At 38.2% G+C, this 18,131-nt stretch overlaps 1 protein-coding gene across 11 annotated transcripts in view; it reads left to right on the top strand.

The window, feature by feature from the left end:
* plekha5 (pleckstrin homology domain containing, family A member 5) overlaps nt 1-18,131 on the top strand; it is a 130,495-nt gene that overhangs the window by 96,867 nt on the left and 15,497 nt on the right. For 5 of the 11 annotated variants that reach the window (XM_042335936.1, XM_042335938.1, XM_042335935.1 and 2 more), the window contains 10 exons: nt 676-1,153; nt 1,949-2,032; nt 6,690-6,809; nt 7,743-7,796; nt 10,401-10,481; nt 13,075-13,140; nt 15,330-15,410; nt 15,506-15,655; nt 16,173-16,274; nt 17,324-17,447. In XM_042335936.1, the coding sequence (XP_042191870.1) occupies nt 676-1,153; nt 1,949-2,032; nt 6,690-6,809; nt 7,743-7,796; nt 10,401-10,481; nt 13,075-13,140; nt 15,330-15,410; nt 15,506-15,655; nt 16,173-16,274; nt 17,324-17,447 (1,340 nt within the window). Of the gene's footprint in view, nt 1-675; nt 1,154-1,948; nt 2,033-6,689; nt 6,810-7,742; nt 7,797-10,351; nt 10,482-13,074; nt 13,141-15,329; nt 15,411-15,505; nt 15,656-16,172; nt 16,275-17,323; nt 17,448-18,131 lie in introns of those variants that run through there. The other 6 variants (XM_042335948.1, XM_042335937.1, XM_042335947.1 and 3 more) reach the window with 4 other exon arrangements.

Below are 18,131 nucleotides of genomic sequence, written 5' to 3'. Positions count from 1 at the left end.
AACATTGTGAGAACATAGGGAAACCTGGAATAAAAAGATCATTTGGGGCATCGAAGGATGTGTATGTAGTTTGCTCTGTTGTGGGTTCTCAATATTGCTGTTTTCAATAATATAGCTCATTTCACAGCAGCAACCTTGTAACAGCATGTACTGCCAATTATATTTCAAAATTGTACTTGTATCCAATGGAAAGAAAATACTTACATCTCAAAGCACTTCAGAGATAATTAGTGTCAAGTGTACTATTTTTGTAAGCAAATGTAGGCACATTTATAGCTAATAAGTCCAGCATTTCAAACACTGGGACTTGTACCATCCTCAGAAATCTTGGTTGAATTGTGGCCAATATTCTTAGGAATCTAAACAAATCCTTAATGTTTATTTCATTAAGAATTGACGCTTCCCATAAATCAGATATGGATTGATTGAATAGCATGTATTGACAATATGTATTGTGTGGGGAATACCATAAAGCGTACAGTTCACAACTTGATTTACAACTCTGTCATTATTGAATTATTATCTCATCATGCTAGCTGTCGGGAGAGACTCTTTGCAGACATTTAGGAAACACAATATACATGTATATATGTATTTTGGGGTGAATATGATACTTTTAAGGAACTAAAGTGAAAGTAATAGATCGATTGTGCTTTTTCTTCTGTTCATTTGCAGCATCACCTGCTACCAAACTCTTCCAAGAAACATGCCCAGTTACCGAGCTCAGGCCATGCCACGTTACAGAACGATGCCTCGTCACAGCACAGCAAGACCAGAGAGTATCTGTACATTATCGTCTTCCTCATACGACAGGGTACTTGGGCCACGATCGGCGGATGACAAACGGAGGTCGATGCGAGACGACACCATGTGGCAGCTGTACGAATGGCAACAGCGACAGGTCTACCAGAGGCAGGGAACACTGCCGAGGCACGGTACCCTGAGTACCCCAGTCACCATGGTGAATATCGTCGAACAATCACACTCTATTCCAGCATCACCTTCGCACGGGTCACTCGTTCCCTACCAGGTGTACTCCCCCTTAAAATCCTACGACACGGCATCAAGGTCAGAATTATCATCGCCCATTTTAAGAGGCGACATGACAATTGACTCCAGTCAATCAAGACGGCACAGGACGCCCGTCAATAGGGTAAAACGCTTTTCTTGCTCTTGACATTTGTTCTCTGTTAGTGTTTTCAAAATCTTGACCGGACATTTAGATTTTTGATGTGTTGTAATCTTCACTGTACAGTATTAACACGGTTCTAGGACTAGGAAAATAATTGTACCTGCTTGTGATAAGAATGCAAACTTACAATTTTAAGAGACAAATCTGATTTGCCTGCTAACTCCCATCGTTTGGTTATTTGCCATATGCTGCATATTATCTGCTTTAAGAATGATGATGATATATACTGTTTTGCAGAGGAAGAAAATCTGTTTCAAAAGGCATGGTACTTTTGGCTGCATTTAGTCTTTCCAACGTATGTGACTAACTGCCATCGAAATACTGTATTACAGTAGAGCCTTAAATTCTATAATTTTAACAAAGGGTTATGGTTTCCTACAAAACAGAGCAGCCTGAGAAAGTGTGCCTCAATAACTGAGGAAACAACCCAATATTGCTTTAATGGAGCTTCTCAATGCCAATGATAAAGTTGAATTGAGTTGTACAGTTTGTTTCCTTGTGCTTTGTTACAAATAGTTTGTTACAAAGAAGATCTAATAATAATCCTTGCATTTGACAACACCTTATCACATCTTTGAGACGTCTCAAAGCGCTTCACAGAATATACTGTAAAGTGAATTGACTGTGTATTTTGTGGCTGAAATGAGGAATGATAGAGAGGAAAACAAAACTAATATATAAATATGGAGAAAATCTTAATTTTTTTTTTAAAAAAATTTCCCTTCCTTTCTGTTGCTCTCCCTTCACCATACGTAGTTTGTCTATCCACCAAACAGAAGATCAATGCCTGCCGGCCTACCTGGACAAAATGTTAATCCTGAAAATTTACAAGGTAAAACGGTGAGTATTATTGATGAATTCTGTTGAAATATTTCTAAAGTGCAAAGATTTGAGCAAAAGTCTTGAATCTATCTGTTCAAAGCATTCACCATTCAAACTTCAGTTCTTTTTTCTTAAATGTTCCAGCTTTGTAAATTAATTACTGTCCAAATGGCTGCACATATTTTGCATTGAACCCTACTTGTAACTGGATAAATCTATATTGTTTCTGAATTACAAGGATGTGTAACATTTTTTTTAATCGTCTATTTTCTACCCTCCTTTTGTGAAAACATTGATTGGTTCTCGGGGAATGATTTGTATGATATGCTCTGTATCTCACCCGATTGATCATTCTTCATGTGTGAGCTTCGGAGGTAAGTATTGCCAGGCTGAGGGGGGGACATACCAGCTGAGCCCAATCTTGTTCTCACCAGATGTTGATAATGTGCATGCATTATCGAGTTGGTGTGACTTAATAATGATCAGGATAAGTGACTTTTCCACCCCAGGGTCAATGCAGGACACTTACAGATGCACTGACCAAGATCAGAGCAGATTGAAGATTGAACACTGTCTGTATAGTTGAGTTTACTAAATTGTGATGTGACCAACTGAGCCATAGGAAGAGCCCAAAGCAGTTTATAGTAACCGAAAGCCAGGATTGTATTTCCCAAGTGTTGAATTTTAAAAATTATATTTAATGTTCCGTCTCTATGTTTGGGCTCAGGTCTGCTATTAGCATTTGTGGTGTTGATTGTCAAAGTACTACTTGTGATGCTGTGTTTAGCATGCTCTTGAAATATGTAGCAGATTTTAATTGTTAGTTATTTTGCAGAAATTGTTTTCGAGTTCATTTTGTAATTTGTGTTGGTTCTGGTAGCACTTTTATACAGAGCAATAGTTTTATTAGAATTGCAGTTTTCTGAACAGTGCTCCTACTGGCCAATGGGGTATTATATAACCTTATATGATTTATAATTGCTCTGCAATGTTTCTTCCAATGGTAGAATAATTCTCTTGAGCTTCCTGTAGATGGTATAACTGTATTGTGCAATGATGGCATCAGAATAGCCTTGAATTTCTGCATTGTTTTCTTTTATTCAGATAAGGGTATACGTTACAAAAGGAAAAAGCGTCTAAAAGGTTGTAATTTAATCTCTGGTTTCAGGTGACATCTATAAACTACTGAAGCTTTAGTCTTGTGTGCTGTCATCTGAGCCCCTTGACTAAACGCTAGCATTCATTTATTGTTCACTCTCAACCACACATTTTGTGTTATAAAGTGCTACATCCTATTTTCATATGGCTACTAAAGGAAGTGTTTTAATGATAGAGCTACTTTAATTTGTTTGAAATCCTTGCATTTTGTTGGACTTCACAGAGTTTGATTGTTGATGACTTACATAGAGAAAGGGAACGACTTTTCTTTTGTAAAAGGTGACATTATACATGCTGCCTTTTAATGTCGGAATAAATATTATCCTGAATGATCAGTTCATTTGATGCACTTCCACCCTCTAGTGGTGAAGATTTATATACGTACCACAGAAGTTTGATACAGTAACACTTGCATAAGTCTTATCTTTGCAGATTGTATAATCGCCTAAGAATTGTCATACATGCATCCGAGTCCCATTCAGTTTCCTATCAAAATCACTTAGATTTATTTGCACTAGTCGCATTAATCATTAACTCGTAACGCTGCTCCACTATCCTTCATTAATCCTCTTCTTACCGGCTGCATTGAATCACTGGAAATAGTTCTTGGATTATTGGAATGAAATGAAAATTCATGAATTAGAAATTGGTCTCAGTCTCATGTTTCAGATTTGATGATTGACTATTATGCCATAAAACAATGTCCTGAACAGGTTCAAGCTTTTTTTTAACTTTTGTACAGTGTAGAATTGGAGTTGGAAAAAGAGAGCTAATCATCGAAATAGAGAACAAGAGGCAGCAAATTAGTGAGATTCGGAAGAGACAGAGAGAGAAAAGAACTGACATGATGTGGTGGTACTACTGTTAACAATACATCTTTTAGTCAAACATTTTTTTAAGTTAGCTCTCTCGCCAATTTGGATTTTAATGCTGTGTCCAGTTATCTCCACTGTTTGCTCATTGGGAATGGGACCAATCTGTGTACATAATTGACTCTATTGCATTGAATTGGGTAACAGGCAACTAGCCTCGCTGGTTGAAGGAAGTAATGAAAAATTGTATTGATTACTTTTGCTGCTGTCCTATTTTTAACTTTTGTAAATGAGCTTTACATTTGCCAAAAACTGCTGCTTTTAAAGTTTTATAAGAGGACAGTAATCGAGAAAATGTGTATGGATTGGGAGCTTCACCGAAGATATTAAAAGGGTATCTAGTGCTATAAATGGCTACATTCCATAACCATTAAAAAAAATCTTATAAAAATCTTTATAGAGATTCTCCCATCATTTTCTCCCAAATTAAGAAAAATTTTGACGGCTGTATTTTTTTTTAAGCTTACCTAAGATGGTGAGTGACTCAGAAAACTGGGGAGTCAGTGACTGCAATTCTTCAGCCTTTGACGAGATTTGCAGTAACAGACTGGTATTTATATTCTTTTCTTTTAGTTTCCTAGCAACAGGTCTTGCACATCTGACCTCTAGTGGTCCACTGATGGCACACAATTCAGTATTTGCTCATCAGTTGGTGAAAATAGTCCTTGTCAGGGTGGTCCAACCTTTTGGCTGCTAAGATGCCCTATTTGAGAAACGTCCTCGGACTGTATAAGCAATATTTTTGTGTTTCCCTTCCAGAAACATAATCTAACATTCACGGGCTTTGGAGGGAGCGGACAGGCCAGATAAAATGGAGAGGAGGAGGGTGGGGGTGGATGATCTTTATGCTGTAGAGCACAGGTGCTGTGGGGCGCAGGCGTGTGCCAGGGGAGGTGCCAGTTCCATTAACCTCGAGAGCGGCCTGTGTCACGTGCGCGCACACGTGTACATTCGTGGCCAGCTGCTTCCTTTTGAATTGGAGCAGGAAAGCAGCTGGGCTGTGTGCTCGCTGTGCCAGCCTCCTGGGAACGGTTTGAATTCAATCTCGTGAGGCTCGAGCATGTATGCCCAAAGCCCAGCAGCTTCCCGTGCTCATAGGTAATGATTTTATAATAATAATATTCCTGGCATTTGATACAGCTCCTTATCACGTCATGATATCGCGCCTTGGGACGTCCTCCTGACATGAAAGGCGCTATACAAATCTAATCTTGTTGTTGAGACATCTCAAAGCACTTCACAGAATCTTTTGTAAAGTGAATTGATTGTATTTTGTGGATGAAACTCAGCAACCAATTGCATACAACAGTGTCCCATAAACAGCCATGTGGGGAGGTGTAATTTTTTTTCTTAGCAAGGCTCACTGTGACAAAGTTAGAGAATACGTGATGTAGAAGTGTTAGTTGGGGGAGTGGAGCAGAATCCAGCTGGATTTTAGGTTTAGATATTATTTTGTACATATCCAAATTTTATGAGCTCATATCGAGAGCTCATAAAATATTATGAGCCAAAGATTTTTTTTATTCATAATTGTTTTTCTGTGTAGTTCAAAAATATAGTGAAGGGGCACAAAATATCGAATCTATTTCAAAGAAAAAATGGATTGCTTTTTTTCTTGGAATAAGTTTGTTTGGAGTGATCTAAAATTATATAATGGCTGTACACCTTTATGAGGTTCGTGGTTCAATATTCTCAGGTTGAAATTAATAATAATAATAATAATCCTTGCATTTGATACAGCGCTTTTCACGTCGGGAGGACGTCCCAAAGCGCTTCACTGAACACACAGTGAAGTGAATTGACTGTATATTTGTGGGCGAACGCGGCAGCCAATTGCGCACAGCAATGTCCCACAAACAGTCGTAGATTGAAAATGACCAATTTTTTATTGTTTTGTTTTTTTGGAGGGATTATTATTAGGCTCTATGTGGAGTAAGGAAACTTGCCCGAGGTTTCGCCCTCTGCCTGGAATTGAACTCGGGTCTCTCGCTTGCAAAGCGAGTGCTCTAACCACTGAGCTACAGGACTCCACTAATTGTTATCTTTATCAGTGAAACTGAAGATTAATGAACTTTATTACTAAATTTTACAACAGATATGTTTCAGTGAAAAATATAACTGGTTCTGTTGCTGTTCAGCCAAAACTAAACTCTTCCTTGGAGCAGCTGTGCTTGAATAATTTCTGATAGGCTACATATGACAATCTCTGGCATATGTCTGGAGAAGTTAAAGATCTCAATGTGTTTTGGAAGAGTGTGCATGCATGTGCATGTGCACCCTGGTGCTTGTTTTTGTACTTGCACATCCGTGTAAAATGTGCACTAGCAAGTGAGTCATTTTGTTTGTGATCAAAGCCTTCATGTTGTTTCTATTCAAGTGTTTTGCATAAAATAACCAACTGTTCATTTAATCTTTTAATATTGAACTGGTATGTTTAACCTCATTTATCTCAACAGCTGTGTACGTGCCCAGTATGAATATTTCATTATAAATGTCTGGTACATATTCTCTGTTGCTGTCCGTTTCACTAAATGGCTGTGTGAGAACAGTTTCCTCTCTTGTTGCTCCGGTGTTAAATTAATGTGTCTTCCCCCCACCCACCCCCTACCCCCTTTTGGCTCCCTCCCCAAACTGCATACCTGCAGCCAGAGGAGCTGACTCTGCTCCTTATCAAGCTGAGACGGCAACAAGCAGAACTGAACAGCATCCGGGAACACACATTAGCACAGCTCGTGCAGCTGAATCTCAGTGACGCAAACCCAAAGGTCAGCTGTAAGATCATCTCTGTCATACACCATCACCATTGTCTATAATCTGATCATCTGTGACTGACATACACAGTGCTCGGGTCCCATTGACAGATTTATATCAAATTCATTTGAATTATTGTTTTCTTTTAATTTACATACTTTTGTTATTGAGGTCCTTAACTTTTCATAACATCTATGTAAAAATGTGACACCAAATCACTATGAAGTAAAGGTTTATCATGTAAGAATATATTCAAATAATTCATCTTCGGTACTCTATTTTTAAGCTTGAAATCACATTGGTATTAAAAATTCAGCTTATACTGCAAAAATGCATCTTGTTTGTGTGAAGGGATAAGTTGTATAGACAGTGGTATTTTAATTTAATTTTAGGTGAAAAGTTATCGCCAGTTAATATATAGCGCTAGTTTGTTAATATGTGAATTATGAATGAGAAATCAAGACACCATTGAACCCTCCTCATCCCTGAGATATTTCTGTTACTTATGCAAAAACACATTTAATAAAATACATGTAGGAGTATTTTTTAGTAAGCAGGATATATTATTTTTGTGGCTTGGTGTTAAAACACTGACAAATCTATATTTGTGTGTTGAGCGCTATTTCATATTAAATGACATCTTCTGTCAAGTAGCCTGTTTGCCTTTGACTGATAAGGTACCTAAGACTATATTAATTTTCCAGCATCTTTTGCTTAGGGATGATTAGTGTGTGATTCGAAGAAACCTATCTTTGGCTTTTCATTATGCACAAGTTATTTATAATTGAAAGGATATAAATGCAACCTTGTAATGCAGGTGAAAAGTAATCTGTCTTTCCTGTAACTCCTGAGCAATTTAAATGACTGCTTTATTTCTGGTGCTTTATTGTTGCTGTTGCTCCTTTTCTTTCTTACATTCTTTGTTCTTATTTATTGCTGCCTGTTAGAATGATATCCTCTCTCATCACCTTCAAAGAAACCTCATGTATTTGGACTACCAGGTGGGAATTATGTACTAGCAATGAGTTTTCTCTTCTATAGTTTCCTGATTTCATCGATACAAAAATACTTTTATATTCCTTAACTAGCCTGGTGGCAAGCAACCTTGATGCCAAACGGAAAGAATCTTGATTATCAGTTTGATTATCATTTAGTTTTCTATTTGTTTCTTGAGAAGCTTTGCCTCTCTACAAATCTCCACTTCTCTATTATAATAATAATAATCTGTGCATTTGATATAGCGCCTTATCACGTCGTCGAGGCATCTCAAAACGCTTCACAACGTAAAGTGAATTAACTGTATATTTTGTGGGGGAAACGTGGCAGCCAATTGCACACAGCAGTGTCCCACAAACAGTCATTGATATTTTTGAAGGAATTATTACCCCCGAAAAGCGATTGCTAATTGACTAACAATCGGGTTCCAACTTAACTGCTCGGTAAACAGGCATGTGTGTGGAATTGAACCCAGGTCCTCTCGCTTGCGAGGCGAGCTACAGGACTCCAAAAAAGGAAACTAAGCCAAATACTTAACGTGATATCTATATTCAGTTTTTTTCTTGTTCGCTGAAAAATGATTTGATTCAATGACCTTTTTAATCATTCTTCCTCCATTGAGCCAATCAGATGCTATTAGTAACAGTGAGAAATTCTTGCAAGTTATTTAATTATCTTGTAATGCGTTTAATGGCAAAATAATCGTTTAATCAAAAAGGTTTGGGAAATTGCTTAGCTGACTGATTATTAATCAAAGCTTAACCTATATTGAATTAATTTTGGCCTGGCATTTTTATCTTTTCAAATAAAATATTGTCTTAATTAAATACACCTCCGTTAGCAAATCCTTGCTTGCCTGAAATCCAAGCCAGCTGCAAAGCGCTTGTAAAAAAAAAAATAACTTGGCCATTTTGGAAAGCAATGAACTGTGCAGTTTCTTGTTGAACATAAAAAGTTAATAGATGAAATCCAGTCTTTACAAAAGTTTAAATTTTGCATTTATGTTTGTCAGTGTTATTTATTTAAATATTAATTGCATTGTTTGAAGGCGATGGATTTGCAGTAATATCTAAATTTTATAAAGAGCTACTTATGCACTTACTCGCACGTCTTAATCCTCATCCTGATTTACAGTTGGTGCTTCCACACTGTATATCATGAGCAGCTGGAGGCTAAGGAAATCGCCTCAATTATCCCATCCACAGACTTCAATCTACCGCACCTCTTCACTGTAGAGGAGTTTCTGTATAAATTTCAACCTCCAACCAGAGAGAACTTAAAAGACAACGTCAAGTGTGCTTGTGTCTCTCTTTATAGCGTTTAAGATTTCATGGTGGTTTAATAGAATAGCTTTCCACTTTCACTGCAAATCAAGTAGGTTCTGTTGAAAGTTCTGGCTTCTGTGGGAGGTAACTGTCACGCCTTCCCCCACCCCCCCACCCCCATTCCGTCCTGCAAACTCCTCTGCTGCCTGTCCCTTCCACATCACCCTGCAAAATGTCTCTTCTCTCTACAACAAATCCCTCCCTGTCCATCACCTCACCATTGATAAAAACATTGACATCCTCGCTCTCACTGAACCTGGATTGTGCCCCCGCTTCCCCCCGTGACACCTTCCCCCTCACTGAGGCCATCTCATCAGGTTACACCTTCCATCATACCCCACGATCCAACCATCGTGGCTATGGCACAGTTCTCATCTTCAGATCTCCAGTCGGTTTGTCCCCTTAGTCCTCCAGAACCTTCCCTCTGAACATCTCGTTCCTTTGCCCACCTTCCCATTCCCCGCCCATCCTTTCCTCCAACTCCAAATGCGAGGAGATGAGGGACTTTCTCAGGTCCAAAATTGGAATCTCGGTATCTTGTTCGACTCACAGCTGTCCTTTAAATCTCACAACCGTGCCTTGACCCATTCTGCCTTCCCCCACCTCCACAACATTGCCCACCTTCGCTTCTCTCTCTCCCCTCGGGCCACCCAGACCCTTATCCATGCTTTTATCACGTCCAGGCTTGACTGAGCTAACTCTGTGCAAACTCTCGACTGTCCAGCGCCTGGGGACGTCCTCCCGACGTGAAAGGCGTGATATACATGCAATTTGTTGTTGTTGTAAGAAATGACATTTATGAATCAGTTACAGCTCCATAGAGGCAATTGATCATTTCTAATCTGAATTGCGTACAACTAAAGGTATAAAATATCAAGCTAAAAGTTGCATATTTTACCTCTCACCATGGGGAAATTGCCTTGAGTTTCAAGATTTCCCCTCAGTGCTCATACTTGTGCAAATATGGCACTGGTTATTTTTTTCTATATAATGCAAAGGTTACTGAGGTACAAATTAATCACAAGGGATTTTTGCATTAACTCCCAATGCATAGTCCTTGGAGTTTCATGGTCAGACTTGTAAAAACTGACTTCCTTTCTCTGATTTGCTTCCTAATAATAATTAAAATTGCTTACAGTAACCTTTTCGTTTGGTGTATAAATGCTTGCAAAAGGCTTTGGTATCTATTCTTAAAAAGCAGGAGCTATAATCACTGTTTCATCTTTTAAATCCAGCCATGCTGTAAACTGATGTTTACTGTATGCTCCTCCTGATTTGAAATAGATGAAAGAAAATGAACCTTTAATCGCCACGGTTCACACTATGATTGAGAACTCGGCACCAAGGCCTCAAGTATACAAGCAAGTAAGGTCTTGGATATTGGTTGCATTGCTTAATCACAAAGCCCTGTCTATGGCAGCTTTGAGTTTCACGATTAACTCATACCCTAATGTTTTATCTATAGTCAGTGACATTCATCCATGCATTTTATCACGCTGCAACAGTTATAGGCATGGCTTCTTTTGCCATCCAAAAATACTTTATGCTTTATTGCACTGTCTCCTGAAGATGCGCCCAGATTTTTNACATCTGGTTTGAAATTGCATAGAGTACTTTCTACCAAACTGATGTTTGGTTGTAAACTCATCGATAATACAGGAAATGAAACAAAACGAGCGAAAAAGAATACTGCCACTTTATGCAGTAGCAAATCAAACTGAGTTAATGGGTAAATAGGTTTATGGCATCCTGAAATGTGGGTCAGTCTTCAATCCTGGGGTAACAGAGGTTTGGCTGCAGTTCTTTTGCAAAGGTTTCTTGTTGTCTTCATGTTGACATTAAAATGTGTCACTTGCAGGAAGAACAAAAGTAATCGCTTTATAAAATATTAAAGTGTAAAAACAGCACTGTTGCTTACTCATTTATTTGTGTATTGACTTGCACTCCTACATCCTAAATGTATTTCATGAGGTAATCTGAACTTGACGTTGTGCTTCCCTAATGTGCGTTTCTTAAAATATTCCTGAATGTTTATGCATGCTGGTTATGGCAATGGCAGCATGCTTGAATGTATGTCGTACCTGACCGCAGAAATTGTAGTTCTTGTTCTGAGTTGGTGCTTTTTGATTGTATATGTCTGATAAGTCTATGTCCAAGGTGTATTCTCTGATGCGTTTAGGCATTCACTTAGGTCATTGTTAATCCTCCCACCAATGAATATATAGAAGTTCAATAGAATCAAGTGTCAAATTCTGAGACTGGTATAGCTGGAGCTCCAAGTGGTGTTCCATCGTGGGCGGAGAACAGCAATTTGTTTTTCTTCCAATGTCTAATGTTCATATTCAGTTATGCTGTTGTATTTTAAGATGTATTGTTATACCTCTAAAATCGTTGTGGTGTGATGGAAGTCCACCTGATACACTGGACAAGGTAGGATAAGCATTTCAGAAGTCTTAAATGCAAAAGTGTAAGGATAGAATGTGGAGTTGATGGTCAACTGGTTTTAATTTTGGTCGGATAGCTGAGGTGTCTTTCTTTGAAATGTTTGATAATAATTCTAGTTAGATAATCCTTGTGTTTAATATTGTGCCTATGAGTCTCAAAGGTCTTTACATGTAATTGTCAAGACTGTATTTGTAAGAAAATGTGACCATTTTGCTCACAACAGGGTCCCACAAACAACCATTGAGTAAATGACCATTTTGTGTAGAGAATTATTCGCTGGACCCCTGGAGAAACCTTCTCTTTTTTTGTATAGTGTTATGGGATCTTAAATATCCAACTAAATAGACAAACAGAACCTTGTTTTAATGCCTCATTCAAAGGATGACACCTCCAACAATGCAGAGCTCACCGAGTCTTGACTATGACCTTACACTCCTGACATAGCTTGAACCCTCAACTTTGAATCAACAGCAATTTATGTTTATAGTGCCTTTTATATTAGGAGGACATCTCAAAGTGCTTCATATAGCCTGAGCTTGGGGGTGGTGGAAGGGGGTACGAAAGTATGGTTGAAGAGTTAGGTCTTAAGGCAGATTTGAAGGTGGGAAGGCAGGGGGTAGGAATTAAAGATTTCATTATGCATTTTGATATCTTTGCTTATTTATGCTGTATTGAGAGACTGGTTTGATTTGATAAATATATTCACAAATGAGTTAATTAACGTGAACTTGTAAAGAGCAAACTATGGGTGACTAATTTGTGGAAAGATTTAGTATTATCTGGGGTTTCAGTGCTATTCTATTTTCAGTGGTGACTTAAAATGTGAAGAGCATTTTTTAATGTACAATTTGTGTCTTTTCAGCTGACCTACCTATTCAAAATACATAAAATAAGCATTGGGAGTTAAGTTTGCGCAGTCATCTCACCTCTAGAGGAGGCTAGATTTAGTGTTGACATGAACTTTTAGCTCCACAGTTTAAAAATACATGACAGAAGTTCACATTCACTTAATACTTGCTGTTTGTAAATAAGATAGTTGATCACATCAATTCCTTATTGTTGACCAAAGGCAGAGAAGAGTTCTCTAAAAGCAATGGTACTTTACTGCTGCCCACCTTACAGAGCTAAAATGGAATTGGCAGGTTTACCTTTTAAGCAGTGTTTGGTAAATCGCTGTTTGCTATTTTTGTACATATTACATTGGGTCATTGATTTTCAAAAACATTGCATTGTAAATCGTTGCCAGGCTTGTAGTTGGCTAGTATTGATTGTATGAATACTCTCTGAAGGAAATTAGCCTTATTTCTCATCACCTTACTGGAATTCTCTTCAAAGGGCATGAACATGTTTTTGAAACATTTTGATTTCTTTATTCCAATAATACATGATGTACCTTTGATTTTTTTTTTATTTTAGACATGCATCTGGTATAAAAATACCTAAACATGAGCCGTTAATTCTTCGCGTGACCCTAAGAGATTTTAGTACTATTTTATTATTCATGTCATTGTAGATGGCTCAGCACGAGGATTGCAGAGAAGCCTTGTACAACTACGGAACCGAAGATCTGGATATTGATGTACGTGAAAGTATTTCTTTCTATTTTTATCGCCTTAAGTTTTGTACGTGGTGGGAAATCACATCACAGTAAATTACAATGAAACCGTTTTAAAAAATTCCCAACTCTTGTCCTTGTTAGTTGAACCCTGGTTCACCATGTTTCACCATGCTGAATGCTGAAAACGATTTTACAGTTCAGTCAGGAATGTGAATTTTCTTAACATTAAGATTCTCTATTGGGATTTTACAATAGAACGCTTCGTACAGATTCCAGGGAAACATTCAAGTTTATCTCACTTTTCTCCCCCTCAGTTTATCTCCAATATCAGATGTTTCAAGTGTAAACCTACGAAATGTGAAAATGCTGCCATGGTTCTCACCTGTTCCCATACCCCTCTTAATGTTTGGCTCCACAATAATCATTCCCACCTAAATACATAGGAGGCTCTAGTTCAGAAATAAAAAAAATCTGTAAAAACGTACAATAAATGACAACTTTCAGTTTTGACAGAACAGGTAATTTCTGTTTCTGACTTTTCGGTTTGTCACTCAAAAAGAACACCGGGATTTGAATTTAAGCTTTCGGAAGATACACATGCTTATCTTCCCATAACATCTGGATTCACAAGTTACCAATATGTGATGGTAAGACAAGTATATGTGTCTTCTGAAAGCTTAAATTTAAATTCCTGTTTTCCTTTGCTTATTCTTTTAAGTGACAAATCGAAAAGTCAGAAGCTTTATTTACAAAATGACATGGCTTGGACTTACTGTACCTAGAAAACCGCATAAAATGTGGTCGCTTAAGCCATCAATTGAACTTGATGTAGAATATGGTTATTAGACACATTAAAATGACATCTAATCCCACTAGAAGATCTATTAGTTAATAGAGGAAGAAAGGTACAAGATAAAGCCTGCACCCAGCCCCCACCTCTTGTCGGATGGTTATAACTACGACCAGTTTTATATATAAATAGAGCTTCAGCTTTGGAGACATTTCCTATCTGTTGTTGCTCTCATTGGGCTCTTGTGCACCATATATGCTCCCATTTTTATTTTATTGCTTCATTGTTCCACTAGGAACAATGGGGAACCTAAAGCTGTTTTTTATTTTTATTGCGCATATGTTTGGCAACATGTGACCCTGGTGAAAATTACAGTAAATGTAAAACAGATAACTGCCAGTGAATTGTGCCTTAAATTAGTCGAGCAATCTCCTCATCTCAGAATGTTGAAGTGATTACAGCCATTGGCAGGATTGGTGGAAGCCTTAAACTCACTGCCAGCTACAGCACTTTTATGGTGCTTGAAGTATCCTGAAACATTTGTGTTTCTACTTTCACATTGTTAGATGATGGGGGGGCAGCAGAGTTCATTTCATGTTGGAGGCGGCATGAGGCAGTAGGTGGTAATAAAACTGCAGGTATTTACTGTAATTTGACAGGTTCTATGGTTTTCTGTTAGTGGCCAATTTTTTCTGGCAGTAATTTTGCGATAAATAAGTTACGCAGTGCATTACTCCATTACCTTGAACTGCTACAAGAGGTGTTTTTCATAGATTCATAGAATGTTACGGCACAGAAGGAGGCCATTCAGCCCATCGAGTCTGTGCGGCTCTTTGACAGAGCTTCACTTTCACTTACCCCAGTCACCAGCTTTCTCCCCATAATCCTGCAAACCCGTCCTCCCCAGATACCTATCCAGTTCTCTCTTAAAAGCTGTTATCGAATCGGACTTCACTGCCCTTTCGGGCGGATCATTCCAAATTCGAACAACTCGCTGAGTGAAAAAATTTCTTCTAACCTCCCGTCTGCTTCTTTTGGTAGATATCTTAAGACGGTGACCAATAGATTAACTATTAGTTAGAGTAACTAGGGTTACCTTCCCAGAATACTTAATTTTCTTAAAAGTTAATCTGTAATATATAGGAAACTGCTTTCTAATAAATAATAATCCTGGCATTTGATATAGCGCCTTATCACGTCATTGAGATGTCTCAAAGTGCTTCACAGAATAGACAACAACAAAATTACATTTGTGTAGCGCCTTTCACGTCGGGAGGACGTCCAATATACTCTAAAACTAATTGACTGTATATTTTGTGGGCTAAACACGGCAGCCAATTGCACACAGCAAATTATGTTATGAAGAGTGATATCACTTAAGGGAAACAACATATCCTTTTTTTTGTGATTTTCTTTTCAGGCTAAACTTAGCCAACTATGTGAGCAGGGTAAGGTGGTTCATGAACAAGAGGAAAAATTGCAACAACTGCACAAGGAAAAGGTGAGCAGTTTTGATTAAATTCCTTGGGCTTTGATGCATGTAATGAACAAAACCCATATAACTCTGTAAACCATATGCCTACTTTGTTCCTGCAGCATACTCTAGAGCAAGCATTACTTGCAGCGAGTCAGGAGATCGAGATGAATCCAGATAAGCCAAATGTGGTCCAAAGCGTCGCCATCCAGAGAGATGTCTTACAGAATGGGTTGCTCAGCACTTGTCGGGAGGTGTCGAGGGCAACTACAGTAAGTCGGTTCTTTTAATTTATTGCTTATTCTTTCTATGACAACTTGCACATCAACCCCCAAATTGAGCAGCTGATAATTTTCCATATATTCTGTTACATGGGGTACTTTTTTACTAATTCTATACTTCAAAATATGTTTTACCTACAAGTGTGCGTACATGGTAATACACTAATGTGTTTTTCACAGAGATTGGATGAGAAGTGGCATTATACTCACAGATCCCCACATGAGTTTCTGACTTTTCTGGAGCTTCGGGTTGGGGGCCTTTGAAAACAGTGGACTGTACTCAGTGTGAGAATCATCTGAGGTCCAGTCACGATTTGCTAATCCTGCATCCCACACAGCATCTGGCCATCAAGATGACAGGCAGTGGCCTGGGTGCATTCACATTCATACTCAGACTCGCAGATTACAGGCCAATTTGGGGACAGAGAATGAATTGGTATGAACTTGAGACCTATTGACATTGCCTTTTTTGTAATGAAACTTAAAGTTATGTATTTATTGATTTCAGGAACTGGAAAGGGGGTGGAGCGAGTACGATAAATTAGAGTATGATGTTACTTATGCACAAAATCAGTTAAAAGAGCAGTTGGACAGACTTGAAGGAATTGAGGTACTGACTAGTTTTGGCACCGAATATCTAATGCCTCACGTGTAAAAAAAATGCCTTTTTAATGCATTTCACAATGAATTGATTTGCTGTTATTTACAAACTTTATTTGTTAGTATACCTTACTGCCTAACTATACTTTATGCTCACATGACTTATTTCAAATCACTTTAAACAGCAAACTGAAGATAAGTATTCATAACATAACATGTAGGAGCAGGAGTAGGCCATTCGGCCCTTCGAGCCTGCCCCGCCATTCAATCATGGCTGATCTTCTAACCTAACTCCAGCTAATAACCTGACCCTGCCTTATCCCTATATCCCTTAATACCTTTTGCAATAAGAAATCTATCTCAGTCTTGAATATGTTCAAGGACTGAGCGTCAACAGCCCTTTGGGGTAATGAGTTCCATACATTCACTGCCCTTTGAGTGAAGAAGTTCTTCCTCAACTCAGTGCGAAAGGGCTGGTCTCTGATTTTAAGGTTGTAACCCCTGGTTTTAGTTTCTCCAACCAGGGAAACAATCTCCCACTATCTACTCTATCATTGCCCTTTGATGATCATATAGGTTTCTATAAGATCCCCTCTGATTCTTTATTCTAGAGAATATAGGCCCAAATTGGTCAGCCTATCCTCGTAACTCATCCCCTTTATCTCTGGTACTAACCTAATAAATCTACGCTGCACCCCCTCCAAGGCAAGTACATCCTTCCTTAAATAAGGAGACCAAAACTGCACACAGTATTCCAGGTGTGGTCTCATCAGGGCCCTGTACAGTTGCAGCAAGACTTCCCTACTCTTATACTCTAAACCTTTCATAATGAATGCTAACATACCATTCGCCTTCCTAATTGCTGCTGCACCTGCAGACTAACTTTCTGTGATTGGCGTACAGGACACCCAAGTCCCTCTGGACTATTCAAATCATAGCTTAATATTAGCACTATTCTGATTTGAGGCGTAGAATTAAATTGCTATGAATGCTATAAATTCCAGAACTCTTTCTGTTTTCATATAGTCATAATCACTGGCATTTCTATTTTCTCTTAAGACTGAGTTAACTGCACAACAACATGCTCAAATCCAAAAAGAGCTGTGGCGAATTCAAGATGTAATGGAAGGACTGAATAAAAACAAACAGCAAAGAAGTTCCCTTGACCCAAGTGGAAATACAGGTAAGAAATACTAATTCAGTGTATTTCAATCCAGTACTTTGAATAATGCAACTAGAAGTTTTTTTTTGTTAAAAAGCAATGAGTGAAAAAATTGGTGCAATTTTTACTGGTCCTTAACAAAGGAGGTTGCCCTGTTTGTTTCTTTGTGATAAGTGCTGCTACCATATTAAATAAATTAATGTGGAAAAACAACTGTTTTTGTTTCTCATTGAACCCAATAAACTAGAAGGTAACAATCAATAAAATACAATTCTTCCCTTCTCAACATTTCACACACATTTGGGTTTCTCTGTAGATCTTCCTGCTCACAATACTGGTGGAGTAAATTAGATTGGCAGCTGTTAAGATATGATGACCAAGGACTGAGAATAATAACTGCTTTTTAATAGAAATTGTTAGGAAGGAAAACAAGTGCGTTTTCCCCACATTCCCTGTGAACTCATCAAATGTACAAAATGCTTCACTGTGAGACACTGACTACATTTACTTTTTCAAACAAAATCTTAATTTTCAATAATGCAGAAATGTATTGTCCTATTCAATATCAGTGTAAGCCCTCTGGGATGCTCCCTCCTGTGAAAGGCACTGCATAAATGCAAGTTTTTCTATTTTAATAATGTATTAACCTTGATTCACAGGAGGAGCCTGATGTACCAACAGAACATTAGAATCATTTTCATAGCT

Source organism: Callorhinchus milii, unplaced genomic scaffold, assembly GCF_018977255.1.
Source record: "Callorhinchus milii isolate IMCB2004 unplaced genomic scaffold, IMCB_Cmil_1.0 Scaffold5, whole genome shotgun sequence".
Lineage (NCBI taxonomy): Eukaryota > Metazoa > Chordata > Chondrichthyes > Chimaeriformes > Callorhinchidae > Callorhinchus > Callorhinchus milii.
Note: the sequence above shows the minus strand (reverse complement) of the source record. Positions and strands in the feature narration are given on the sequence as shown.